At 42.8% G+C, this 24,567-nt stretch overlaps 3 protein-coding genes across 4 annotated transcripts; all 3 read left to right on the plus strand.

The window, feature by feature from the left end:
- Positions 1-360: 360 nt before the first annotated feature.
- sp8b (sp8 transcription factor b) lies at positions 361-2,249 on the plus strand (the record flags this gene model as incomplete). The annotated part of the gene is made up of 2 exons (XM_084441810.1): positions 361-381; positions 900-2,249. 2 exons carry the CDS (start codon positions 361-363, stop codon positions 2,247-2,249), a joined length of 1,371 nt encoding a protein of 456 aa, XP_084297936.1.
- An 11,338-nt stretch (positions 2,250-13,587) lies between these two features.
- macc1 (MET transcriptional regulator MACC1) lies at positions 13,588-18,628 on the plus strand. Of its 2 annotated transcripts, none has more exons than XM_084441905.1 (5): positions 13,588-13,727; positions 14,816-14,944; positions 15,076-17,126; positions 17,232-17,420; positions 17,563-18,628. In XM_084441905.1, exons 2-5 carry the CDS (start codon positions 14,824-14,826, stop codon positions 17,764-17,766), a joined length of 2,565 nt encoding a protein of 854 aa, XP_084298031.1. In that variant the 5' UTR covers positions 13,588-13,727; positions 14,816-14,823; the 3' UTR covers positions 17,767-18,628. The 2 variants fall into 2 exon arrangements, with proteins under 2 accessions (XP_084298031.1, XP_084298032.1); XM_084441906.1 differs by having other exon boundaries at positions 17,611-18,628.
- A 4,769-nt stretch (positions 18,629-23,397) lies between these two features.
- tmem196b (transmembrane protein 196b) lies at positions 23,398-24,273 on the plus strand (the record flags this gene model as incomplete). The annotated part of the gene is made up of 3 exons (XM_084441872.1): positions 23,398-23,562; positions 23,699-23,755; positions 24,010-24,273. The coding sequence occupies 3 exons, from the start codon at positions 23,398-23,400 to the stop codon at positions 24,271-24,273; spliced, it is 486 nt and encodes a 161-aa protein (XP_084297998.1).
- Between the last annotated feature and the right edge of the window lie 294 nt (positions 24,274-24,567).

Here is a 24,567-nt window from a genome sequence, read left to right on the forward strand (position 1 = left end):
TCACATTTTGATCGTGATGAAATGGAATTCCAAGATGCTCTGTAAATTTCAATAAGTAGGCCTAATTCCTTTCACTCTCATTTAACTTTACCTTCTTCCGTTCTTTTATTATGGAGGGGGTGGTGGAGGAGGTGGAGATCTGTCTGAAGTAGTCTATTGATGACCTCACGTTAGAATGTGGCAGTGTGGTGGTACAGAGGCGCTGATTGGTCGCCCGTGTCACAGCGGTACTTCAAAGCCAGAGAGGACCTACAATTGTGGTGGAATGGGCGGAACACATCATTGTATTGCACACCTCTAAAAAAACAGTGCTCTGATTCATAAATATAAAAAGATCCTCTGAGGAGGGCACTTTTTGTGATGGCAACTTCACTTCTAGGGGTGAGTCTAAGGGGTTTCTTGCTGGTTTAATTAGTTCTTTTATTGTCCAGCGGAGGGGATTAAAATTACTTCGGTCACAGTAGGACAGACAGTTCGTTGATTATGTTTTAAGAAAGAGGGTCACAAGAAAAAAGCTGAGATTCATTTTGCGACAAGGAGACGGGATAGAGCTTTCTACTGATGTGGTCAAGACGCGCATGTTATCCTGCATGTCATATTTGACGTAAATTCGTAATTTTGTTATTGCTGCATTTTGGTGCTTTCTATATCATCAACGCATACAGGTAGGAACATGTTATGAATCTGTTGACTTGGATAACCTGGGTTCAGCGAACCCTATTACTGTCTGTGATAGAATAAAATGCAATGGTGCTGTCCTCGGATTTTTATGCCGGGGTATGAACTTTCCAGCGCTCAGTTCGTCTGTCGGATAGTTATTAGGCTACATAAACAAACAAGAAGTGTATTTTTGCATAAAGCCTAGGACACCAGTCACTTACAGCTATTTCTCGTTTCAGGAGGAGCCGCGGTTAGGATCGACTCCTTTAGCCATGTTGGCTGCGACATGTAACAAGATAGGGAGTCCGAGCCCTTCGCCGTCGTCCATTTCGGATAATTCTTCATCATTTGGAAAAGGCTTCCACCCATGGAAGAGAGCCACGGCGAGCAGCTGCAGCCTTGGATCCGGCCTGTCCGGGTTCGGAGTGTCGCGTAACGGAACCGGGCTCTCGGACTCGTTCGGCACTAACAGCTCCGCGGGATCCAGTGCCTTCTCCCTCACGTCCGGTACCTCATCCAGTTCCCACTTTGGAAATGACTATTCCGTATTCCAGGCCTCTGTTTCAAACAGCTCTCAAGAACCCAGTCACCAGCCAGTTTTCATTTCGAAGGTGCACACCTCAGTAGACAGTCTGCAAGGCATCTATCCCAGAATGAGCGTTGCGCACCCCTACGAGTCCTGGTTCAAATCCTCCCACCCTGGTATCCCCACAGGCGAGGTTGGCACCGCCGGTGCTTCTGCATGGTGGGACGTGGGAGCGGGATGGATTGATGTTCAGAATCCGAATGGAGCGGCACTACAGACGTCCCTACACTCCGGTGGACTTCAGACGTCATTACATTCTCCGTTGGGGGGATACAATTCCGATTACTCGAGTTTAAGTCACTCTGCCTTCAGTACGAGTCCTTCTCCGCATCTTTTGACATCCGGCCAGCACCTGATGGACGGATTCAAGCCGGTCTTGTCATCTTACCCGGACTCAAGCCCCTCTCCGTTAGCAGGAGCTGGGGGGACTATGTTGTCTGCAGGTCCACCTGCGTCTTTAGCTGGGTCTCCGAGGTCGTCTGCAAGGCGCTACTCGGGCAGAGCCACCTGTGACTGTCCTAACTGTCAGGAGGCGGAGAGACTTGGGCCGGCGGGAGCGAGTCTCCGGAGGAAAGGTCTCCATAGCTGTCACATCCCCGGGTGTGGGAAGGTTTACGGAAAAACATCTCACCTCAAAGCACATTTGAGGTGGCACACCGGGGAGAGACCGTTTGTGTGTAACTGGCTGTTCTGTGGGAAGAGATTCACGCGCTCTGACGAGCTCCAGCGACACTTGCGCACACACACGGGAGAGAAAAGGTTCGCGTGCCCGGTGTGCAACAAGAGGTTTATGAGAAGCGACCACCTGAGTAAACATGTCAAAACACACAGTGTCGGGGGATCCGCCGGGTCTGGCTCCGGGGGCAGCGGGGGCAAAAGGGGAAGTGATACCGACAGCGAGCACAGTGCACCAGGGAGTCCTCCGTGCCATTCCCCCGACCTGTTGCAGCCTCCCGAGTCTGTCCCAGGGCCGGGCATGAACGGCCTCTCTAACTCCCTATAAGCATAATGCCCGATAGAACAGATCATCTGAGGTAAATGGAAAATAATACTACAGTGGATTTTCAATGTATTGAACAAGAGAAAGCGTTTCTTTGACTTTATCATGTCAAACTCTGATTAAAATCAATTGTATTTCCTGGTAGCCCATCACCACTTGTACCCCGTTTATGTGTTTGGGGTTTACAGCACCAATGCAGTAGATAAAGTGATTCTCGGAACACTTGGACACTTTGGCACACTGAAAAACATTTGACGCACAAAGTGATCCAGGGTTGGGCCCTTTCCTGTTTTTTACAACAGGGGCAAAGCGACAAATTGAAAGAAATATTGTTCGATCAATTAGTGCTGTGGCCTGCAATATCGTGTTACTGCTGAAGTACTTCTATTCAAAACCAAACTGTGGCACTTTATTATTGAACAGTAAACGATCCACATGTGTCCTTCTCGGTGGGCTGCTTTGTAAGAACAAATCACTCTTGTGATAAAGTTTTCGTTATGTCCTTATCTACCTTAGGCTATTAGGCTACATCACCTGTTTGATAATGGAGGAAATGTTGTATCGCACATTGGTAATCGCTCCATATTACCAGAGCCTGACTAAGTTTGTAAGTAGCCTCTACTTACATTTCACGTCACTGCAAATTGGTTGTACATATGAGAAATGTAGGTTAGAATATTATTACACACCAATGTAAAGGTGAGTTATGTATTTGTCCAGGAGACGATTTTGTATAGTAATTTCTAGCTGTACATTGGCTCTAGTAAATATCAGAAAATGTACGGAAATGTATTTTGATTTTTTTGTCAGGATATAAAAATGTATTGTGGGAGTTATATTTAACCACGAGTTTTTCTTGTATTTCGGGGTCTATCATTAGACGCACTTTGAATTTATTTGTAAGATTTCGAAATCATTTACTGTTTATTCACTCATTTAATTTAAGTAAGCATGTTGTAAAGTGACGTTAATTTCACAATGATAATTTCTCCGAGACTGGCTTTCTAATTCAAGCCACTCAATAAAGTCAGTATGGATTCAGAATCAATTCGTCGTTTGTTTGTTTGATAATTGAGCGACAGAAACTATAGGTTACTTAATTTTGCATTGTTGTAGAATTAAAAACAAATAGGCTAGTGTCTCACTGGTAACACCCATTTCCTAAATATTGTTATAGGAATAATTATGGAACTCTGGAAATGCCCAAAAGGAACTCCAAATCCAAATTATAGGGAATGGGCTTTTCAGAAGTTTTACTCTGTCAAATTTTGACTCATAAATTAGTGGGATTGAGATTGAAAAAAAATTCTTAAGCGTATTCATCTTGAAGATAAATTATTTCTGAGAATGTAGCAAAATGTAAGGTTTTATTCCTACTATTTTCCATAGTGCAATATTGTTGAAAAGTAGCCTACATATAGCCTATTGTGCGAAACCTCTCAAGAGTTGAATAGGGCAACTCGCTTCTACCTCTATCTTAATATTTGATACTGTGAGGGCCTATACGATTATAATACGTAGGCCTATAGATTATAATCTAGCACAATTAGATGGAATTTAATGTCAGTATTATTATTTTATTTTTTTACTATTCTTCTTGCAGTTTTGGCAAATGCATGTTCTGTGACCTGCGCAAACTCGATCGCGCGCAGTGATATTAGGCCTATGGCAGATTTGATTGCCAACCCACATTTCAAATACCATGCTGTGCTTTATTATAAAAGCTATTTCCGGAACATGGTAGCCTAATTGGCTTATTAAAGTAATAATTCTGATTTTTAAAATGGTTACATAGAAAAGGGTATGTTAGCCTACAAGTAGTGTGGTGGGCTAGGCCTATAGTCTGGATGTCACCCGTTTCATTTGGTAGGCCCTAATGGTAAAGTTTCATTTGAAATGTGTAGGCCTAACTCAATAGCATAGGCTAGGCTCATCAGTATGGCGACTTTCAGTAACTTATAGTTGGTAGGTTCGATATAGCCAAGAACTTTCTGGAAATTAGTAGAAAAAAGCATGTAGCCTACACGATCATTTGAAAGCTTTAATTACATAGACCATAAACGCATTTGGTTCTGTTAACACATGGTACAAGAAAGTTGGTCGAGGCCTCGTCAGGTTAGATCTTCTACCGGGTCTGAAATAGCTCTTTTCAAATCCTTGTGTTTTAATTGCTTAATAAAACAAAAAATCCACAGACAAACGAAATAAGTTAAATTATTCATTTAAAAAAGTAAAGTAGGACTAAGGGACTTTGCATAATAGACAGGTGGATGAATTGCGCTCAAACTAGTTGTGAACAACTCATTAAACAGCGTATTATGCATTGATGGTTTGCACCGCTTTTTGCAGTTATAAAGTGCACGCTATTGTTCCTACTGACTGAGACGGGTAATGTACACCCGGACATACAACAGGCCCAAGTCAAGTATTTTCAAAGTTTTATAACGGCTCTCTGACGGGTTCGTTGATCAAGTGCGCCCTCTACCGTTTCTAATTCCTCAGCACACTTTCTCCAGTGGGACCCAAACACACTCGTCTTCAAAGATCCAGGCTACCCTCCTCAAACGCATCACTACTGTTCAAATAAGCAACGCTTATTTGGATGGACAGTAGTTGTAATCTTTAATGAACTACATGCACACAGTGTATAATAAACAAGAGTTTAGACTGTCTTATTACACACACATTAAACTCTGGAAAATGAACTACTATTTTCAAAAGGTTCATCAGAACAAAATAGCATTCAAAATATTCAAACATTAATAACAGCTTCAGGGCATTGACTACTAGGCCTACTCACAAATCTCTTATGTACCTCAGCTCATCAAAATCAGTTGTCTTTTTACTGTTGGTGCTTGAGTCATTGCCGCTTCAGTGAGTATTATAAAAACTCAATACACATTAATGTTCCACATTCATATGAAAATTGGTGTAAATCTGTCAGTGGCATAATAGTGATCAGAGCACTCATTTAATCTGTATTACTGAGACTTATCTCAGTGAGAAACTTGTGCGTTAACCACCGTGGGCAAAATATGCCCCCTCTTCAGCCATCAGCTCGCAGTGTGCCCTGCTCAGACACCTGGCCTGTATGACTGCCATCACGTCTGCGTTGTGGATGACTGCCATCACGTCTGCGTTGTGGATGGCTGCCATCACGTCTGCGTTGTGGATGACTGCCATCACGTCTGCGTTGTGGATGACTGCTATCACATGTGCGCTCTGGATGACTGCTACCACATCTGTGTTTTGGATGACTGCTATCACGTCTATACAGGCCAGATCTGGCCCTTGTGGCTTAGTTCCGGCCCATATATGGCCCAGATCCGCTTGCTATTTGGGATGTCTATTTAGCAGTGTTTCATGAGGATAAAGTTGTGGATGTTGGCACTCTTGACAGCTTCTTATATCTCCTCTTGAGTGACACCTCTGTCATTATCACCATATTGAATGTTCTCTACAATGGTGCAGTCAAACAGAGTTCTTACAACCAAGCTCAGCTGAGAACGAAACCAAGCTCAAGCTCTTTATGCCTGATCCATTGACAAACTGACAGGGGGCCCACATAAAGAACACGAACCAGGATGTACACATTTAAGTGGATATTTTTAGTAGTTGTGGAGCGGTTCCATATCAAACAACAGGACATAGGGTTGAAATGCATTGCAGCATGTCTACGAGAGTGATTACTCTCACCACTTGTCCCTCGTCATATGGGTCATATGAGGGGCTCCAGCAGTTGGGCTGAGGTGCTTCTTCCACAGCCACTCCCCTCGACCAGGGCCTGACACGCCCCCGGCCCCGAGGACACACTCACACCCTGCAGGGCCCTCACATTCTCACAGGTCGGATACACAAAGTGAACCCCACGAAACTAGCAGGAAGAGGAAGTAGACAATTAATTCAGGAAAATTTTCATTTTTTTGGTATGGATATTTTTTTTTAAATACTGGAATATGCAGAGGTCATATTTCTAATACTTGTTTTCACACTGGTTTCTCTCCCTTTTCGCTGTAAATGTCTGGGTTCTCTCCAACAGGTGTAGGTGCTGAAGCCTTCACAAGTCAGGAGCAAGAGATGAAGACTGATATTCCTGGCAGCAAATACAGTCACAAAAAACTCACTGCAGAACAGGAAAATAGTGTAGGCTATAATCACACTCTATCACACCTACAGTACCAGTCCTATCGGTCAGGGATAAGGCTGTTAATTTTAGCCTAAGACATATGAGAACTACAGTATCCTCACAGGAAAACATGTTCAAATTCAGTATAGCAGTGAGGAATAACCCAGGAGCCAAAGTGGGAGATCGCAGCATTGATAAAGTAGGGGATGGTTTGGAGCCAGGGCAAATGTTCTATAGAAGCTGTCGTCAAACCGGACCTATACAGTATGTGACAAATGCAACTCGTTTAACATCAGGATCAATTTCATCAAACATCTACAGAGGTCTAATATTGGAGACAAATGATAACATCAACTGTACTGTAACATACCTGTAATTACAGGTAGTTACAGCCCCGTACATTTCATAATCCCTCCGGCGCCCTAACGTAGTTACCCAGTAAGTACCCTGTACCTACCTGTTACCTACACCCGTATGCTGCATAATACCTCTGTAGTTAGCCAAACTAAAAATACAACAGGTGCTTAAGAGGGAGGATCCTGGTAGTACCTCTTGAAGAGGTAAGTTTTGAGCCTGTGGCGAAAAATGGGCAGCAACTCTGCTGTCCTGACGTCAGTGGGCAGTTCATTCCACCATTGTAGGGCCAGGACAGAGAAGAGTCGTGACAGTGTCAATCGGCTGCAGGGGCCACGGAGAGACTGGACAACTAGTCCCCCCGAGGTAGCGGTCAGGGGGTTGGGGATTGGGCTTGACCATGGCCTGGAGGTAGGAGGTAACTGTTCCTTTCATTGCCCTGTAGGCTAGGACCAGAGTTTTAAACTGGATGTGAGCTGCTACAGGGAGCCAGTGTAGGGAACGGAGAAGGGAAGTTGTGAGGGAAAACTTGGGGTGGTTGAACACCAGACGAGCAGCGGCTTTCTGGACAAGTTCCAGGGGTTTAATGGTTTGATGCTGGTGTCCCAGCAAGGAGGGAGTTGCAGTAGTCCAGGCGAGACAAGGGCCTGGATGAGCAGGGATGAGCGCCGTTTCATCAGTGAGCAAAGGGTTAATCCTCCTAATGTTGTAGAGCAGGAATCGACGCAAAATGACAGTTGGTTGTCTAGGGTCACACCCAGATTCCTCGCAGTCTGATTTAGTGTCACCAATTTGTCGTCAATGGTGATGGCCTGGTCACGGTGTGGGCAGCCCTTCCCCGGAAAGACAAGCAGCTCAGTCTTGTCTGGGTTGAGTTTGAAGTGATGTGTCACCACCCACTCCGAGATGTCAGCCAAGCATGCAGCTAAGCGTGCCTCCATTTGTGTGTCAGAAAGGGGAAATTACAGGACTAGTTAGGTGTCATCGGCGTAGCAGTGATAGAAGCCATGCGAGCGAATAGACTACGTGGTTCCAACATCAACCTTCTCCATGTCACCTGGTAGGAGCGGCCCGTCAGGTAGGATGCAAACAGGGAGCGTGCAGAGCCAGCGACGCCTTTCTCCTCGAGGGCAGAGAGGAGGATCTGGTGGTCGACCGTATCAAATGCTGCTGACAGGTCTAGGAGTATCAGGACAGAAGAGATGAGTTCTCGCGGCATGGAGTGACTGTCACTGCAAGGAAGGCGGTCCCTGTCGAGTGGCCAGCCTCGAACCCGGACTGGTGGGGGTCCAGGAGGTTGTTCTGGTTGAGATACGAAGACAGTTGGTTAAATGTATAGTGTGTTTGAGTGTTTTTGATAGAAGAGAAATCTGTAGTTTTTGACATCAGAGGGGTCAAGAGATGATTCTTCAGGAGGGGGGTGACTCTGGCAGTCTTGAAAGCAGAGGGCTAGGAGGTGGGTTAGGAAGGGAAGGAGTTTGGGTGCAACAGACTGAAGGAGAGTGGAGAGGACAGGGTCTAGGGAGCACGTGGTGGGGTGGCTAGATGAAACAAGGTTGAGGACCTGGTGGTGTGATCTTCCCCTTCCTCTTGATGGACTCTCTGACCACTCATAGACCCCAGATAGTTTTCCCCTTAACCTGCACCTCATAGTAGAATCTCCCAGAGGAAACGCTTTGCTTTCCCAGTACTAAGACACAATAATCAACCTCTCTGGATAATTGGGGAGATTTTTCAGTCTGTCTCCATGTCTAATTTCTATTCTATTCTATTTCTATTTCCCATCCTCAGACAGGATGAGTTTGGGATGCGCTGTATCAGGGTCCAGAGTGACATCCGCTGCATATTGCTGAACCCTCTTCACTTCAGCTTCACAAAACTTCTTGATGTCCTTTAAAGCAGGGTTTCCCCTTAGGGGGGCGCCAACGATCGCAGGGGGGGGCGCCAGGCCTCAGACAATTTGAGGCCTTAATATTAGCTAGACAAAGAATCATGTTATTGACATGTCACACAGCAATTATAACAAGATACATGATCATATCTGATGAAGGGCCGAAAAGCCTTGTATTTACAGCACTACAATACCATATAAACTCAACAAATTAATGTGAGACTATGAAGCGTGTCAACATTAATATTACTGCTACACTAGTGAAGTGCTTCATTGTACCCTAACCTACACCTGATGGAATTTGCGCACATATGAACACACACAGACTGGACGTTCACAGAGAACGGGGGGGGATTTCATCAGGTGTAAGTTAGGGGGGCAGAAAGGTTGGGAACCATTGCTTTAAAGCATGTCCTCCAGCTGAGACACAGCCCTCCTCACAGTCCCCACACTCAGGATAATCATGTGGAGACTGACCTGAGACCAGTCCTTGGTTTGTGGAGCGGTGCTCAGTGATGGGAAGCTCTATACATAATAATTAATTGCAATTAATGAATAATACATTACTCAATACCATGGACTGATGCTAATACATCACATTATCACACAATTTATTTGAGCGTTGTAATATTTCAGACCTAAGTCTGATCGGGTTGAACTGCAGGTGGTTTTTCTACCATCCTAATGCAGTTGGATGATATCAAAGATTGTTATGTTTTTAATGTTCCTACTGTAAAGCACTCTGTGCACTCGTGCTATGAAGGGTGCTATATAAATACAATTTTACTTATTTACTTACATGAGAGTTCAAGATTGTGTCAGTCGATAAACTTCTATGATATGAAGAAGCCATGATCTGGTTTAGGCAGGATTACTAGCATGCACAGCATGGGCTAGTGTGGTTGAGATGTCATGTCTAGAATGCAGAAGCAGATCTTGGCCGGGTTTCCCAAACGAGTTAAGAAGCACTTAACTCCAAAGTACCTCTTAACTCCCATACAAAGGGTTGCTTAAGGGTTCCTTAAGAAGGTTCTTTATCGGGAAACCCGGCCCTTATCTGTTGGTCACTTGTCACTCAGTGTTAAACAACAACAACAACACGTAGGTTTTTGTCTCAGTGTTTATAAACTTATATTTAGGATGGAGAACATTGACAGGATGTAATATTATACAACCATACTTTAAATCCCAGATTTAATTAAATTGTTCATTCATGTGCATGTGCACATGGGAAAACAACTTTTCATGTTTTTTTTGTCATTTTTAAAGAGCTTGATTATGAGGATGAATAATAGAAGAGTGTAACAAATGGATAACTGGTCAACGACATCCAGACAGTAGCCTACAGCAGGCCTAAATGAATTTCTTGAATGAATTGTGAATGAGTTATGATTCTGATGACATCACTGTATCATTATGACTAGTTTAGGTTTACTATGCAGTTACTATCACATCTGGGTCCTGGAATAAGATTGTTATTGTAACACAACCTCACATATTCTATAGACTAATAATTAGGGAAATTATTAGGATAACAATTTTCATTGGATGTGCCATAATATCTGAACAACTAGAGCTAAAAGCCTTTTTTAAGGCTTCAGGCCATTTTTAAAACAAAATCTATTTTATCCTCTTTGTGCTCCGCCCATCACCCTGGCCTGAGTCCTTGTGAGCACGTGTGTAACTTGAAATACTCCTTTACCTCCCAGCACAGACTTGATGTACTCAAACCACTAGAGGGCAGACTTGTCTCTCTATTCTACACACTGAGAACATAAGGCTCGCAGAAAAATCTGATGTTAAACTCCCTGTATCACAGACAATTGATTTGAATGTAATAATCAAATTGTTTGCTTTATCAGTATGTCTATCCACTTTATGAACTTTATTAATATTGCCGGTGTTCATTTAATTATGGCCACTGGAGGCATAATTTGTTTGTGTCCCTTTCATACACACAACATAATAGAGATCAAGTGTGTTATTATAATACAATTTGTTCTTAATCTGAAAAGTCCTTTAATCTGAGAAAATGAAAATAAATTTAAAGCCTGTGTATTATTTCAGAAGTATTTTAACTTCATTATCATCACACTCTAGACTAGCAGACTTGCAGTAAAGAGAACTGTGAAGGAGGTACTGTACCCTGTGACTTCTTTTCTCCATAACAATTAACATTCCTAATCTCGACAATAGTTTTCAAGAGCCATTTCAACTTTGGCCTGGTTAGACTGTGTCAGGAATAGCAATTTGCCTTGGTGTCCAATACACACACACACACACACACACACACACGCACACACAAATCATTTACACACACACACACACGCACACACAAATCAAGAAATGTTCAGTTACCTTGCTCATGAGAGTGTGTTTTGGCTAGAGTTAAGAGCACGCCAAGGCCTGACAGATTGCTTTCCAATGATAGGGACCAAACAAACCCAATGAAAGGATATAAGAGAGTTATGAGGAGGAGAAGGAGGAGGAGCCAGAGAGAGGGAGGAGGAGCCCACGCCCTCTCTTCCTCCTCCTCCCTCTCTCTGGCTCCTCCTCCTCATTCTCTGTCCTTGAGCCATCGGCAGCACCTGTCGACGCTCTGCCAGTCCATAGGATCTATGTGTAAAAACCCACCGAAACAAAGTCTAATTCTAATTGGAAGCTTTTGTGTTGCTATTTAGATATGTTGTCATATAGACATACTGTAGCACTTCAGACCTCCACTGTGTCTTATGTTTGCATCTCTTGAACCATGCAATTAACTCAAGGGAATTGTGGGAAGTGTGGTTCTTAAAACACAGTGCCGATTTTATCACGACCAGAGGGGCCGCCAAAGTGCCGAAATATCTCATGTAGCTTTAAACTGTTTTTGTGACACACACAAAATGTGTGGTCACAGTTTGTGTAGGCTACATTATGTTGTTTATTTTCCCTGGTAAAGAAATACCCAGGATGGCCACACCTTGGTATTTGGAGAATGTAATGCGTCGTCTGCGTCAACGTCCTCATTCATGAGAGGAGCGATTCTGCATCAGACGTCAACTTTATCTCCTGTGTCACTTTATCCTGTTTTACAGGTTTGCATTTCTTTTGAACGTGAATATGGGATTTTACCCTGAAGGGAAAATACTCCACTCTCTATCAACTGTTGGTGTAGAGATGTTAAGAGTATAGTTTGCCAAGTTATGTGGTCAATTAACTATGTGGTCAAGTAGCTAATGAATTGCAGTATAGCTTGAAAGACTAACTTGTACACATGCTAGCTCCCGTTGCTTTATCTAAATATTTGTATGGCTCAGTTAGTTTACAGTTTGTGTAAAAAAATAAAATAATAAAATGTATAGGTTCTGGTGTTTAGAAATCTGTTAGCTCGTTTCAACACTTAAAGCTACATAAGATATCTCGGCACTTTGGCGGCACCTCTGGTCGTGATAAAATCGGCACTGCGCTTTAAGAACCACACTTCCCACAATTCCCCACTCACTCGCTGTAATGATGGGAAAAAATATGAAAACAAATGTGTGTGGAGCAGACTGGATCGGGTGATTGTATACTTCAATGGACTTTCTGGAAGGATGGCTTCAGTGCAGCTAAATACCGGTCTTCTTTCTTTTATGTGCTTGTAGTTAAATTTGTGGGGCTAAGTGTTTGTTGTCATCCTGGTTTTGTGACACGCAAAACACGTCACTTCCACCACAAGATTTCCCGCCAGTGTACTAGCCAGTACACCAAAATTCTTAAATCATAAATTCACAGGGTCTCATGCAGTCTCATGTAACGCAAACGATTTTTGGGTTCTTGCTAAGGCCAATTCATAAACTAATAGCAAGTAAAGGTGAATATTGAAATATAAAAAAGTTATCTAATTGAGCTTTAAATGGTCAGTAGCCTAGTGGCGCTGACAGGGTTCCTTTTGGTAATGGCGGCTCCAATGTTAATTTCGGGATAGCCTAATGAACACAGTGAAAAAAATCTGTTACATTGTAGATTAACCATATATGTTAAGTCTAATCTATTATTGGAGGTTTTTGCCAGGGACTTATATTTTGGAGGTTTTTGCCAGGGATCCCCTAGTGCATTGCAGTAGTCCAGACTTGATGGTCACAATACATAGGCTACTTGATCTGAATTGTTTTGCGTTCTCTATGTAAAGTCTTTCAGTATGTTGAAAAGCATTATATAAATAAAATGCATTATTATATAGTTAATGTTGTGTGTGTCTCTGTAACTAAACTATAACTCTCTGCACTATAACTCTCTGCACATAAGCAGTCACTTGCAAGCCATTAATAGGCTAAAACAAGCATTTATCAACTCACATTAGGCAAGTACACAGAACTACATATGCAATGAAACACAAGTTGAGTAAATGCATGCAAAGGCCTACATCAGAATTGAACACAGAACATCAGGGACATTCCTACAAAAACATTTTGATCAAACGTCACCATACAACACCCAAAGATCTCTTCTAACTACAAAATGGAATTAAACAGCCTAACAGAACATAACATTATTTAACCTTAAGTGTAGTTCTTATTAGGCCTACTCATATATTTCTGAGGAAAACCACAATTTAATCAAATGACAAATAGCGCCTGACAACCTATGGCCTACACCGACTTGAATTAATGAACAGTTAAACGTTTCTAATATGAATCTACAGGCTAACCTGTGTCTCATTTCATTATTTCATGTCAATATATCCTCTCCTATAATCTCATAATTAGGCTAGGCCTACACGTGAAGAAAACATGCCGATTATCTTCCCAACCGAAACTACACCTGTCAGCTTAGTTTCAGGTGTTGCAATTTTCTGCGCGTAAATAGAATGTGGCACTGTGGGTAATGTAGTCGTTTAACCAACCAAGCCAGTCCTTTGAAGGCTAGCCCCGTTGTTTCGAACTTCTAGTCCCAAAATGCCATTGCTTTCTTAGCAAACAGTGGGAACAGTGGTTGCAACGTGAAGGTGATTTCTGAATCTCCCCTTTCCGACAACGAAAAGTTTCTGTGGGATGTAGGCTATAAGGTCATTCTATTATGGTGAAATGTTTATTACAATGGCCCTGAAGTAAAAGTTCACACGACTCAGGAATTGTTACTGGAAACGGTAAGTGGAAATGATTTTTTTCTTAACATTGCTGACAAGTGGACATATTATAGGCTACTATTATTAAGGAAAGTATACGGAAACCGTCTGTTAGTAGGTTGACGTGTCTAGACATATACTGTTGCTACCAACTTTAATAGGCTGCTACAATATTTTGACAACACAAGAACTGCATGGGTGATTGAAAAAAAAAACCTCTCGGATGCATCATAGGCAAACAAGTGTCAAAAGCAAGATATTTGTTACTCTTCAATGTTGGTGTAGGCTACTCTCAGTAAGATATCGGACAGGTGCACCCTATTTTATTTCATGACAGATTCGACAGGAGGGTTATTGGATTCTGTCCTTGGAAGCCGCTGTGAGAGACAACTGATTGTTTAGTCATAGACAAGACCAACCTGTTTTTGTGCACTGGTGTAAGAAACCACATTATTAATGACTGACTCACTGCTAGTAGCTCATGAATGGGAAGTCTCCCAGTATACAAACAAGTAACAGACGGAAGAAATCTCTTGAGCCCCAGATCTAGTAGATCCGGGGCTTGTCATTATATTGGAAAACTCCTTATTACAAATAGATAGACAGGAGCCTTTATTTAAACAGGGAAGAGCATACTGAGACCAGGTCTCCTTTACAGATGTGCCCTGCGTACAAACAACATTAGTATTCAGTAGCAGAGTACAGAAAAATACATAACAGTGAAAGTACAGGGGTACAGAGAAGGAATAATTATTAAAGTACAGTATGTCCTACTGTACGATCAACAATGACAATAGACAGCTGTAGAAGGAGAGGAGAAGGAGAGGGGCGGTTGTTTTATATTTTGTTTTAATGGCATAGTATCTCATTGGTATAGTAGCCTATTACAAGTCAATTGAGTTGAGATACTATTCCAAGCCAATTCATTTGAGATACTATGCCATTGAAGAGACAGCTTTTAAAATAATAGACCTGACCACCGTCAATCTCCATATGTCATCCAGATTATTGATATAACTTTGTGTATAGCCCCTAAAACACAGTTATAAGCACGTGATCTGAGGTGTACACACCATACATACATTAATAACACATTTCCATATTTACAGATGCAAAGATGGCTGCTGCGAAGGCAAAGTCGTTCCGTCGTGTCGGAAGTCTTATGAGGAGCAAATCTGAAGGCACATTGATTGATTTAGATGACGATGGAACAATTAACATCAACAACAACTTAAAAGGTAATACTTTTGATATGATACTGATTGAGCTAAAAAAAAAAATAGAATGTAACTCTAATTCTTTACATTTCTATGTTTGCAAGGACACTAATAAATAGAAATGACTTGACATACCTTCTCTATCTGTTCAGGTAGTTGTATTTCACATCAAGTCACAAAGCATTCTGAGTGGCCTGTTTTACAGCCAGAAGTCAAGCACAAAACTCAAACAACAAATCCATTCTGGAACAAGCTGTCTGGATCAAATCCATTTTTAGATGACATTGTACACACAGAGAAAAACTGTGGCAACATATCAATTGTGCAAGAAGGTCCTTCAACTGTTTTGGGGGGTATCAATGATGATGCCATAAGCACTTCCTCGGAGGAAAACAACTTAACCCATATCCTGAATACCAGGCATAAGAGCACTAACAGATCTGGGCGATGGAAAAGTGCCTCAGACATTCTTGATGACCTGGAGAGAAAGGAGCCAAAGAGAGAAAATAGCCTAAAAAACTCAGGCTCATTCATGAACCCAGATTTTGAGTGGTTAAAGAATGATAGGGAGGCCTATAAAATGGCCTGGTTGAGTCACAGACAGTTAACGAGGTCGTGCCTTGACCTGGGCCTGATGAGCCAGAGCCCGGGATGGGCTCAGACCCAAGCTGCTGACTCCCAGGTCGTCTGCAAGATAGGTCACAGTGGAGGTTCATTACAGCTACCAGACGCTGACATTAGTGCCCATATCCCAGAAGGCCATGTTCCCCCAGGGGAGATTCAGGAAATTGCACTGAAAGCTGTGCTAGAGCCTCCCTACGGACTCAACAATAACTACGTGACGACCTTGAGTCCTCTTCTGGAAGTGAGTCTGAGCAACCTCAACACGAAGGGATGTATCTCGCTGGAGATGAAAATGGCTGGTGAGGTCAAAAAGGATGCTTTAAGTCAGGTCATGACTACCTTTGTGGGTCTTGTGTCCAATAAGAGAGAGGGACCTTACCAAAAGGTAAAGGATTGTTACATTTACAAAAATGTCATGCAGATGAAGCTGCAGGACTTGAAGCCACATTTCTACGTCATTGCAGCCGCAGAGGCCTCAGTTATCCAACCTCCAGCTACATCCATTTGGGATTACCTGGCCCGTCACATCAATGTGTCAGTTTACGGTCCTAGGTACATCCATCCGTCCTTCAAAGTAGTCGTGGTCGTGTCTTGCCACGACAGCGTCCCACCGAGACTTCCGTTTTCGGACATCCACCGGGGCAGCAGAAATCTGCCACCTCTCGTTCTGCAGCTGTGGGGACAGCATCAGTTCATCCCAGAGAGAATGGATGACCTGCGTATCGCAACTAGCATCACCGGCTCAAAGTTTGACATCAAGGTGGAGGACAAAAGGAAGGAAGTGAGACAAGGGCAACTGAAACTGGGCAAGATTCTTCATCTGCCACTTGAACTTACCAAGGCCGGCCATGGGGAGATGGCCTCCTTCAAACTGAACCTCCAGCTGATGGATTCAGACAGTGTCACTTTAACACAGTTCCAGGTGTCATCGCCTCCTGCCGCTGCACTTATTCGGTCAGAGAAGCGAGGCCCCAGGCAACCAGACCTGCGGAAGGAAATGTCAAGATCCCTACCTATCCCTGAGGAAGCCACTCCAGAGTTCCCCGAATTCCAGGACACACCTGTGAAATTGCGGTGGTATGGGGTGGCACTGAAGTCAGTGCTCCGTCAGCCGCGAGTGGAGTATCTTCTGGAATACTTCAAGGGGGACACGGTTGCCCTCCTGTCCAAAGAGAAGGTGAGGTCAGTGGGCCAGTCCAAAGTGAAGGAGTGGTACATCTGTTTTCTCCGAGGCAGGACTGGCTTGGTTCACTGCAAGAATGTCAAGCTCATCACCAGGGACCAAGTGATTGACTTCACAGGCATCCACTTAACCACAGAGGTACTTCTGGACAACATGACCCTGCCGTTTAAGAAGCTCACCTACATGTATTCAGCCATCCAGACGCTAGTTACTGAACACATTCCCAGCTGGAGAGGTTTTGCTGATGCCTTGGGTTACTCTAACCTATCTTTGGACACAATCACACGGACGCACGCCGGCACAGAGGCTGACAGAGTAGCATGTGTGCTGAAGAAGCTTAAGGAAGACTGCCACGCAGAGAAGAGCAGGAAGAAGTTCCAGCATGAGCTTATGATTGTAAGTACTATAGAAACATGCATAGATCACTCACCTCTCTGTTTTGACTTTGCATGTCTTCATGAGCTTCCCGCATTCATGTGATTTCTGTGCCTGTCGTCCCAGGGCCTGTTGAAGATCGACTGTCAGGGCCTGGTGGCACGCCTGATTCAGAACACGGTCATTCTGTCTACGGCGGTGGAGCTGGGTGTCAGATGGAGGGAGCTTGGTGAGCGAATCGGGAAGCTTTCTAGTACACAGATAGCTGGCTATGAAGCGCCACATCGAGGGAAGAGTGGTGAAGTCACTACCCAGGTTAGTCCACCTGGCGATAGCCAATTAAAGGGTTAATTCACTGCATTCTTAAATCCAAGTGTCTTTTACTACAGAACACTACCCTTTAAGAATCCACATTGTGAGTTCACGTTATTGGCTCTTCCTCTGCCCTCTACTGCAGTCAATGTGGAAACCTGCTTATGACTTCCTGTATTCCTGGAGCCTGCAGTACGGGGAGGGCTACAGGGACATGGTCCAGGACCTCCACCTCGCCCTGGACAAGATGAAGAGCCCCGTCACCAGACACTGGAGGCACCTGACCGGAGCTCTCATCACAGTGAACTGTCTGGATATCTTCCAAGCCTCCGCATTCCTCAAAACCTAGAGCACACCGAAGGCCTTGGGAGTATTAGTTTGGCACTCACTTGGAAAATGTCTTTGTTACAGTGCAGAGGTTACATATGTTGAGAACTGAGATTTTTGGCTGCATACTTTCATACATCGCTTTTCAATTTCTCCTGACAACTCTGTTACTTCGGAACATAACCTATAGAAGGATATTGCCATATGTGTTCAGGTTCAGTAGTTGTGCTGCATACTGTAGGCCTTATTCTATGATCAGACATGGACCTGTTACGCAGGGTGTATGACATGGATCCCCATTCTCCGACAAACTATGTACTGTCAAATTGTGTTAGAGAAATCATAACATACAAGGTGCTTTTTTTTTTTTTACTCAAAGACTGAAAATACCAGAATTCATGTTAAGGTTTGTAACTTTGGGTTTTTCAGTTTAACACAATGTGATATAATCTTAAATGTCCTGTTTAAATGTATATTTTATGTTATGACTTTCCATTTACAGTATCAGCTCTTCTTATTCACTTATCCTATATTTTAAATGTGATAATGGGATGTTGTCACAATCATGTTTTTAGGAGTTGCCAAGTATTTATAATAACTTTGGATTTAAAGCATTTTTTCTGTATTTGTTACAAAAGTGATGTACTTTTTACCTGCCAAATGCAAAGCTCAGTGTTTAGTGTTGCTGTTTACTCCATTTAATCAGATATGGTTCTCATTGTTCTGTCTTCTTATAAAAAGCATACCTATAGGCTACCTGTATGTTAGCTGGTAAAGGACATATTTTATTTCACAATGAAGATTAGTGAAACATGCTCTTTAACATTATTAAAATGTTATCCTGGTGTATGAAGTTTTAATAAATATGACCAATTATGTGTACCTGTCAAGATTGATCTGGTCTCATCATTATCAAAGACAGTTGTGAGGCAAATGAATGCAACTATATATATATATATATATATATAACACATAAATGAGGCTATAACATACTGTATTGAGAACTGGATTTTACAATGAACATTTTCTACTTTGTATCCTGGTCTTATGTTTAATTTATTTAGTGTAGGGTAGTGTGTGTGTGTGTGTGTGTGTGTGTGTGTTAGGGCCTATACAATAAGACAATGTCATACTTTGCACTGTGAAAAATGTCCTGTTACTAATTAATTCCCAGCCCAACAAATGATATGCGCTGAATCAGGCCCTTGAACCTGTGAACATTCACCGAGTGTTTTCTATTGACTTTCCCCAGTCCACTTCGTTTGACTTTCACTTCTCTGTTTATTTAAGCCAGTTTCATTGTGTGTTTGTTCTGTATCAGTGCTACCAACCTGAGAGCACAGGTTAATGATCCTGTTTCTGTTATAAAGCATGGAAAGTGGAAAGCATGGACCCTTCTCTCTAAGGGTGATAAGGCGGATTTCTATGCGTTTTTACAGAATGTGATGGTCTCATGATGGGGAACCATTGATAATGGTATCTCATGGTATCTCAATGTTTCATTCGTATCCGGTGGACTGTACAGACAACAGTGCTTACTTAATCAATCAAAGCTTTATTTGTATAGCGCATTTTAGACACAGAGGCAACACAATGTGCTTACTCAGAAATCACATCACATGGTTTCTTCTTGTTGACAACAGATAGGCAGCACTCTTCCAGTATTTCTACCGTGTCCATTGATATGGTCAGCCAATGGGTATGCTGCTGGATCTGCATTAAGAGGACAGCAATTAGGGCACCGCATTCCATGTGATTGATGGCTACAACTCTGGGATTAATAGGGCGATCTTGCTCTGACATGGAAGTCAAACTCTAGCACAGATAAGGCCGATCAAGTCACAACTTTCACCTTTCGCCAGGTTGAGGCACAAGGAGCTGAGATACAGTGAATTAGCCTATACTGCCCAAACCCAGACTTCTTCTTGACCTGTTTTTACATTTGTGACTCCAAACCCTGACTGCGTGCTCTATGCAGACCTCTGGAGGATGACATGGCCATACCTGTACGTGAGATCCTCCATCACCACCAGGAGAACAACCTGACTGTCAACTCTTACAGGGTTCCATTGTGGAAACTAAAGCGGTGATGTACTGTTCATGTCCACATAAAGTGACTGAAAACTGCTCAAACTTGCTTCTGCAGGCCTCAGTTCTCATCTGGTCTGCTGAGTGGAGTCCACAGAGCTCATTCTACCCTTCATGTCAGTTAGGGGGCAGTCATCAGGATCGAAACATGTCATGACAAAGCTTTCCTGTGTTGGACTGAGCTCGGGTGAGCAAGCAATTCAGAGCGATGACACAAAATCCAGTAATAGATATCTGATCCGTGTCTATAGTCAAACAAAGAGGGAGCACAGATAGATTTGCTTCCCTGTATGTGCGTGCGTGTGTAGCTGTGAGTAGAGTTGAAATCAAAGAACAAAACTTACTTCAATAAATGTCAGTGCTTCTTCATCCCACGTGATGACAGTTGACAGGTCAGGATTTCTGCACATTAGGCATTAACATGTCTACACTCATTCTCCAGGGACTCACCCACTCACTCTACTGTTGCACGCTACTGTTTCACTTATGATAAATATGATTTAATGGGTGAGACACGATTAACCCATCCAGTCATACATTTAAAATCAGGTTTCACTCACAATCACCAATTCATAAGTTACAATTATGGTTACCACCGTGACAGATGCTGTTGATGGGTTGTGTTTCATGTTCATCGTGCTCCATCTCAACATCCACAGACGATAGCCTGACCGGGTCATTCGAAAAACTAATCGCATATTAGCTATTGTTAGTGATCTAATGCCTTTTTATCGTGTGCTTTCGCAGTGAACAGCTTGAGGGCGAGGCAGCTAGTGCCACAACCTGGTGGACGGTTTTCTGAGCCAGAGCTGGCACTGACACACAGCGTTACTGTGAGTGATCTGGGTAATGGCTCAAAAAATGCACCGGCTTCCTCTCTGCTAGGAATTCAGTCAACAGTAATTTAGTAAGGGAGATTTAGCCTGTCATTCCGTTCAAAGTCACGGATACAGTTTGTCTATTTTTTTTTTTAAATATTTTACAGTTAAAGTTCATTCAACATGAAATGAGCCTCACAAAATGCCCTTACTGGGATGTGATTACTGGGTTGTGATTTATGTAATATGGTATGACAGAAGGAAGGAAAGAAGAATACCTTTCTACCTTACACAACTTCCTTTCCTACTCCATTTACATGTTTCATAATCAGAGATGTCAGATTGCATATAGTATGCACCTTCTCACTTGTCACAATCCCTTAACCAACACAAAAAACACATTTTTTATTTATTTAAAGAAGCACTCTGGATCTAGTTCATCAGAAAGGCTCATCTAGTCATCTGAAAGGCTATTGAAGTAAATATAAAAATAAAAGAAAATAAAGGGGAAAAGCTGTGTTAATTCAACTACAGTACAATGTACAGTAAAGACCCTTATATGTGAAACATATCCTCGTATCCTCATTAGTGAATTGATTTGCTCAATCCCAATGACCCTATTTTGATGTTGGCATTACTGCAAATCACCATCATACTGCCCATTGACCTCACACAACCAGTCACTGGTTATTGTGTCTTCTGCAGGCTCTGCATGCAACGTTGGCATTCACTTTGAAACTCAAATCAAATCACTCCTCAAACTGAGGAGCCCAGGGCAGAGCAGCAGATGAATGGACACTGCCTTTGTAGGTCCCCCTTTTTCAGATGCAGTGAAGCAGTGCAGTTTGGGACTAATGAAATATGACCACTTTTGTTGAGAGAGCCTATTATACAGTAGAATCCCGTGCCGGGGCTGCGTGTGGACTGTAAGGCCATTCTGATAAGAGTTGGCAGTGTGAACAACAATGCTTGTGTCGGAGGATGCGTCTATGTAATATTATGGCAGAATTAAAAATAGACTCCCTATTACTAGCCTACTTCAGACAGAATCGCCCTGGGGTCAACAAGAAGTAAACAAATGTACAGTATGGCTAGAGTTGCAATCAAAATTATTCAACCCCCATTGCACATTAGGTTTATTGGCAAAATATAAAATTTCCCAGCTGTTTGCAATAAACAAATTACACAAGAACTGTTTAAGTAGTTAAATGAAACTAATATTACATGGGTTTTTTATCCAAATTTAACAGAAATGCTACTTTTAATGGCTACTGCAGTCTCAAAATTATTCAACCCCTTCATGAAAAGCATCTTCAGTAGGCTACTTAGAAGCGCACCCTTTTGCTGTTATGACCTGCTGCAAATGTGATGCATAGCCAGACACCAGCTTCTGACAGCGTTCCTTAGCCCATTCCTCATGGGCAATGGCCTCCAGTTCAGTAATATTCTTGGGTTTGTGTTTTGCAACCGTCGCCTTCAAATCCCACCAGAGATTTTCAATGGCGTTCAAGTCAGGCGACTGTGACGGCCACTCTAGAATACAGGAGTTTTGCAGTTACTCTAGGGTTTTTGACCACTTACCTCCTTAGGAATCTGGTGGCAGCCGCTGATAGTCGTAGTGTAACCACTGTTCCTTTAACTTTAAACTTGCAAACTATGCTTCCAACAGTATCTCCAGGAACATTCAGTGCTTTTGTTATCTTTTTGTATCCTTGTACTTGTTTGTGCAAGGCAATGATCTCTTCTCTGAACTTTTTGTTCTTTTGACTTCTGATTTCTAACATGCAATCAAACGTCACTCTCAACAAACCCCTAGCCAGCTTGTGTTCTATCTCAAGCACATCTGAACTAATTAGTTGCACCAGGTGTGCTTGAAACAGGGGGTTGGGTAATTTTGAATAGTTGCATCAGGTATGCTTGAGACAGGGGGTAGACTAATTTTGAGACTGCAGTAGTGATTAAAAGTAGCATTTTGTGCTGAAAGTGGATAAAAACCATTGTAATGTTAGTTTTATGGAACTATTTCAACTGTCTTGACTACTTTGTTTATTGGAAACAGCTGAGAAATTTTTAATTTTGCCAATAAGCCTAATATGCAATTGGGGGTGAATAATTTTGATCACAACTGTACACCATCAAACCATATTTGTTGAAATTTAAGGGATATGTAAACAACAAAAATAGTTACACAGAACACCAATCAAATTATTGTAAGCTACTCACAATAGGCTACTATTTTCCTCGTGGTTTCAACCCTTTACATTTTTACTAGACCACATTTTATTATAGCTACTGTTATAATCGTGGTGTTATGAAGAATAGCCTACTTTACAGTAGGCGAAATCACCTACAGTAAGATGATGTGCATAGACCAACTTTGAAAAGTAGGGGGGGGCACGTGACGGCTGATGCTGATGAGAGGAGACGCGACCCCCGTTACTTCCTCTAGAAAAGGGATACTTCACCGTGGATGCACGAATGTAGTAATCGCTGTCCTGACCTGAGGATTTATATTAGCGACTACGTTAGGGTGTAGAACCCCGCAAATCCGTATTTTATTGAAGACTTTCTTCAAAGGACAATGTAGGTGCCATACGTTGGAGGATCAACTAATAGAAGAATTATTTTCTTTGGCGTTTTTGGATTACTACTTTTGGCGCAACAAACAACTCGCTGCGGGGTTTTCGGCCAGGGGTGGAAAACACCTTTTATCAGCTCACAGCTGAAGGAATGATGTCTGTGAGAAGATGTGCAACCACCGGACGATCATCTGGAGCATGGTGGCGCTCTCGGTGTTGGAGATGGGACTCGGAGCGTCTAGTATCGTACTCAGTGTGGTTGGCATCATCCTAGTCCCCGCGGCAAATAAACTACAGATGGGAGATGCCTCCCCAATATGGAGTGGAGTTTGTGTAGGCTACGTGAAACTATTAAACATGCCATGGTTCATTTCCTTAGTTGTCAATTGCATCTTTAGTCCATAGGGGGATAACTGTTTTCGCTATCAGTATGTAAGACATTTACTCATTTCTTAGTTTATTTTTACAGTTCCTCGTCTGTGGATCGTGTGGAATGTTATGTGCCAAGAAGAGGTCAGGACTGATTGTAAGTTAACTTTAGCTAACCTTTATCTGAAAGACCACCTCACCTCAAATCACTATTATTTGTTTAGGTATTCACCAGAGGTTAAAACCCACCTTCAGAAAGTGAAAATACTTTCTCCTCCCATGCACTAAATCAGATAATAATTAACTAATTCATCCCCTTGGCTGAAGCGTTGTTCTAATAAGCTAGTTTACTGCATGAGTGGAGCAAATACATGGTTAGTATTTTTACACCTCTTTCCTCTGGGCTGTCAGATGATCCTGTTCTCAGCCTGCTGTATCTGCGGACTCATCGGCGGGATCCTGAACGTCCAGTTTGTGCGAGCTGCAGCCAGACGTCCAGACGCTCTGCCTTCCCTCCAGCTGGCCTGCGTGGTGCTGGGCTGCCTGGGCGTGGGGGGCTGCGGCCTGTTAACCTGGCTGACCTGCCGGCTGGCCCGCAGCGAGCAGCAGAGGATGTTCCTGGAGAGGGAGCTCTCGGTGCACCACTCGCTCGAGATGAGTGAAAAGGTGAGGTGAACTCAGCATGCAACCCTATACTGCAGCTGTGGTCATATGTGTGATACGTAGTGCATCTTGAATGGAAATATCTAGAAGTGGGATATCGTAAAACAAAAGGGACTGGTTTTAAATTTTTTATTGTAGGACCGTCTGCTTGCTGGGGCATTATTACCGCTGCTCTGTGAGTGAGCGCTCGTCTGTGCTCTACTGTGTGTCCAATAGGAGTACGCCGAGAGACCAAGCCTCTCCCGGATCTCATTCAGTGGAAAATCCTCATCATCCTGACAAAGAACCACGAAGTAAACAACATCC

This window comes from Borostomias antarcticus (assembly GCF_949987555.1).
Source record: "Borostomias antarcticus genome assembly, chromosome: 8".
Taxonomy (NCBI): Eukaryota; Metazoa; Chordata; class Actinopteri; order Stomiiformes; family Stomiidae; genus Borostomias; species Borostomias antarcticus.

What these genes read in the sequence shown, in the direction of transcription:
- macc1 (XM_084441905.1), top strand. Translation starts at nt 14,824, where the DNA reads ATGGCTGCTGCGAAGGCAAAGTCGTTCCGTCGTGTCGGAAGTCTTATG. An exon ending in CATCAACAACAACTTAAAAG is followed by an intron (nt 14,945 to 15,075) that starts GTAATACTTTTG and finishes CTATCTGTTCAG; the next exon opens with GTAGTTGTATTTCACATCAA. An exon ending in TCCAGCATGAGCTTATGATT is followed by an intron (nt 17,127 to 17,231) that starts GTAAGTACTATA and finishes CTGTCGTCCCAG; the next exon opens with GGCCTGTTGAAGATCGACTG.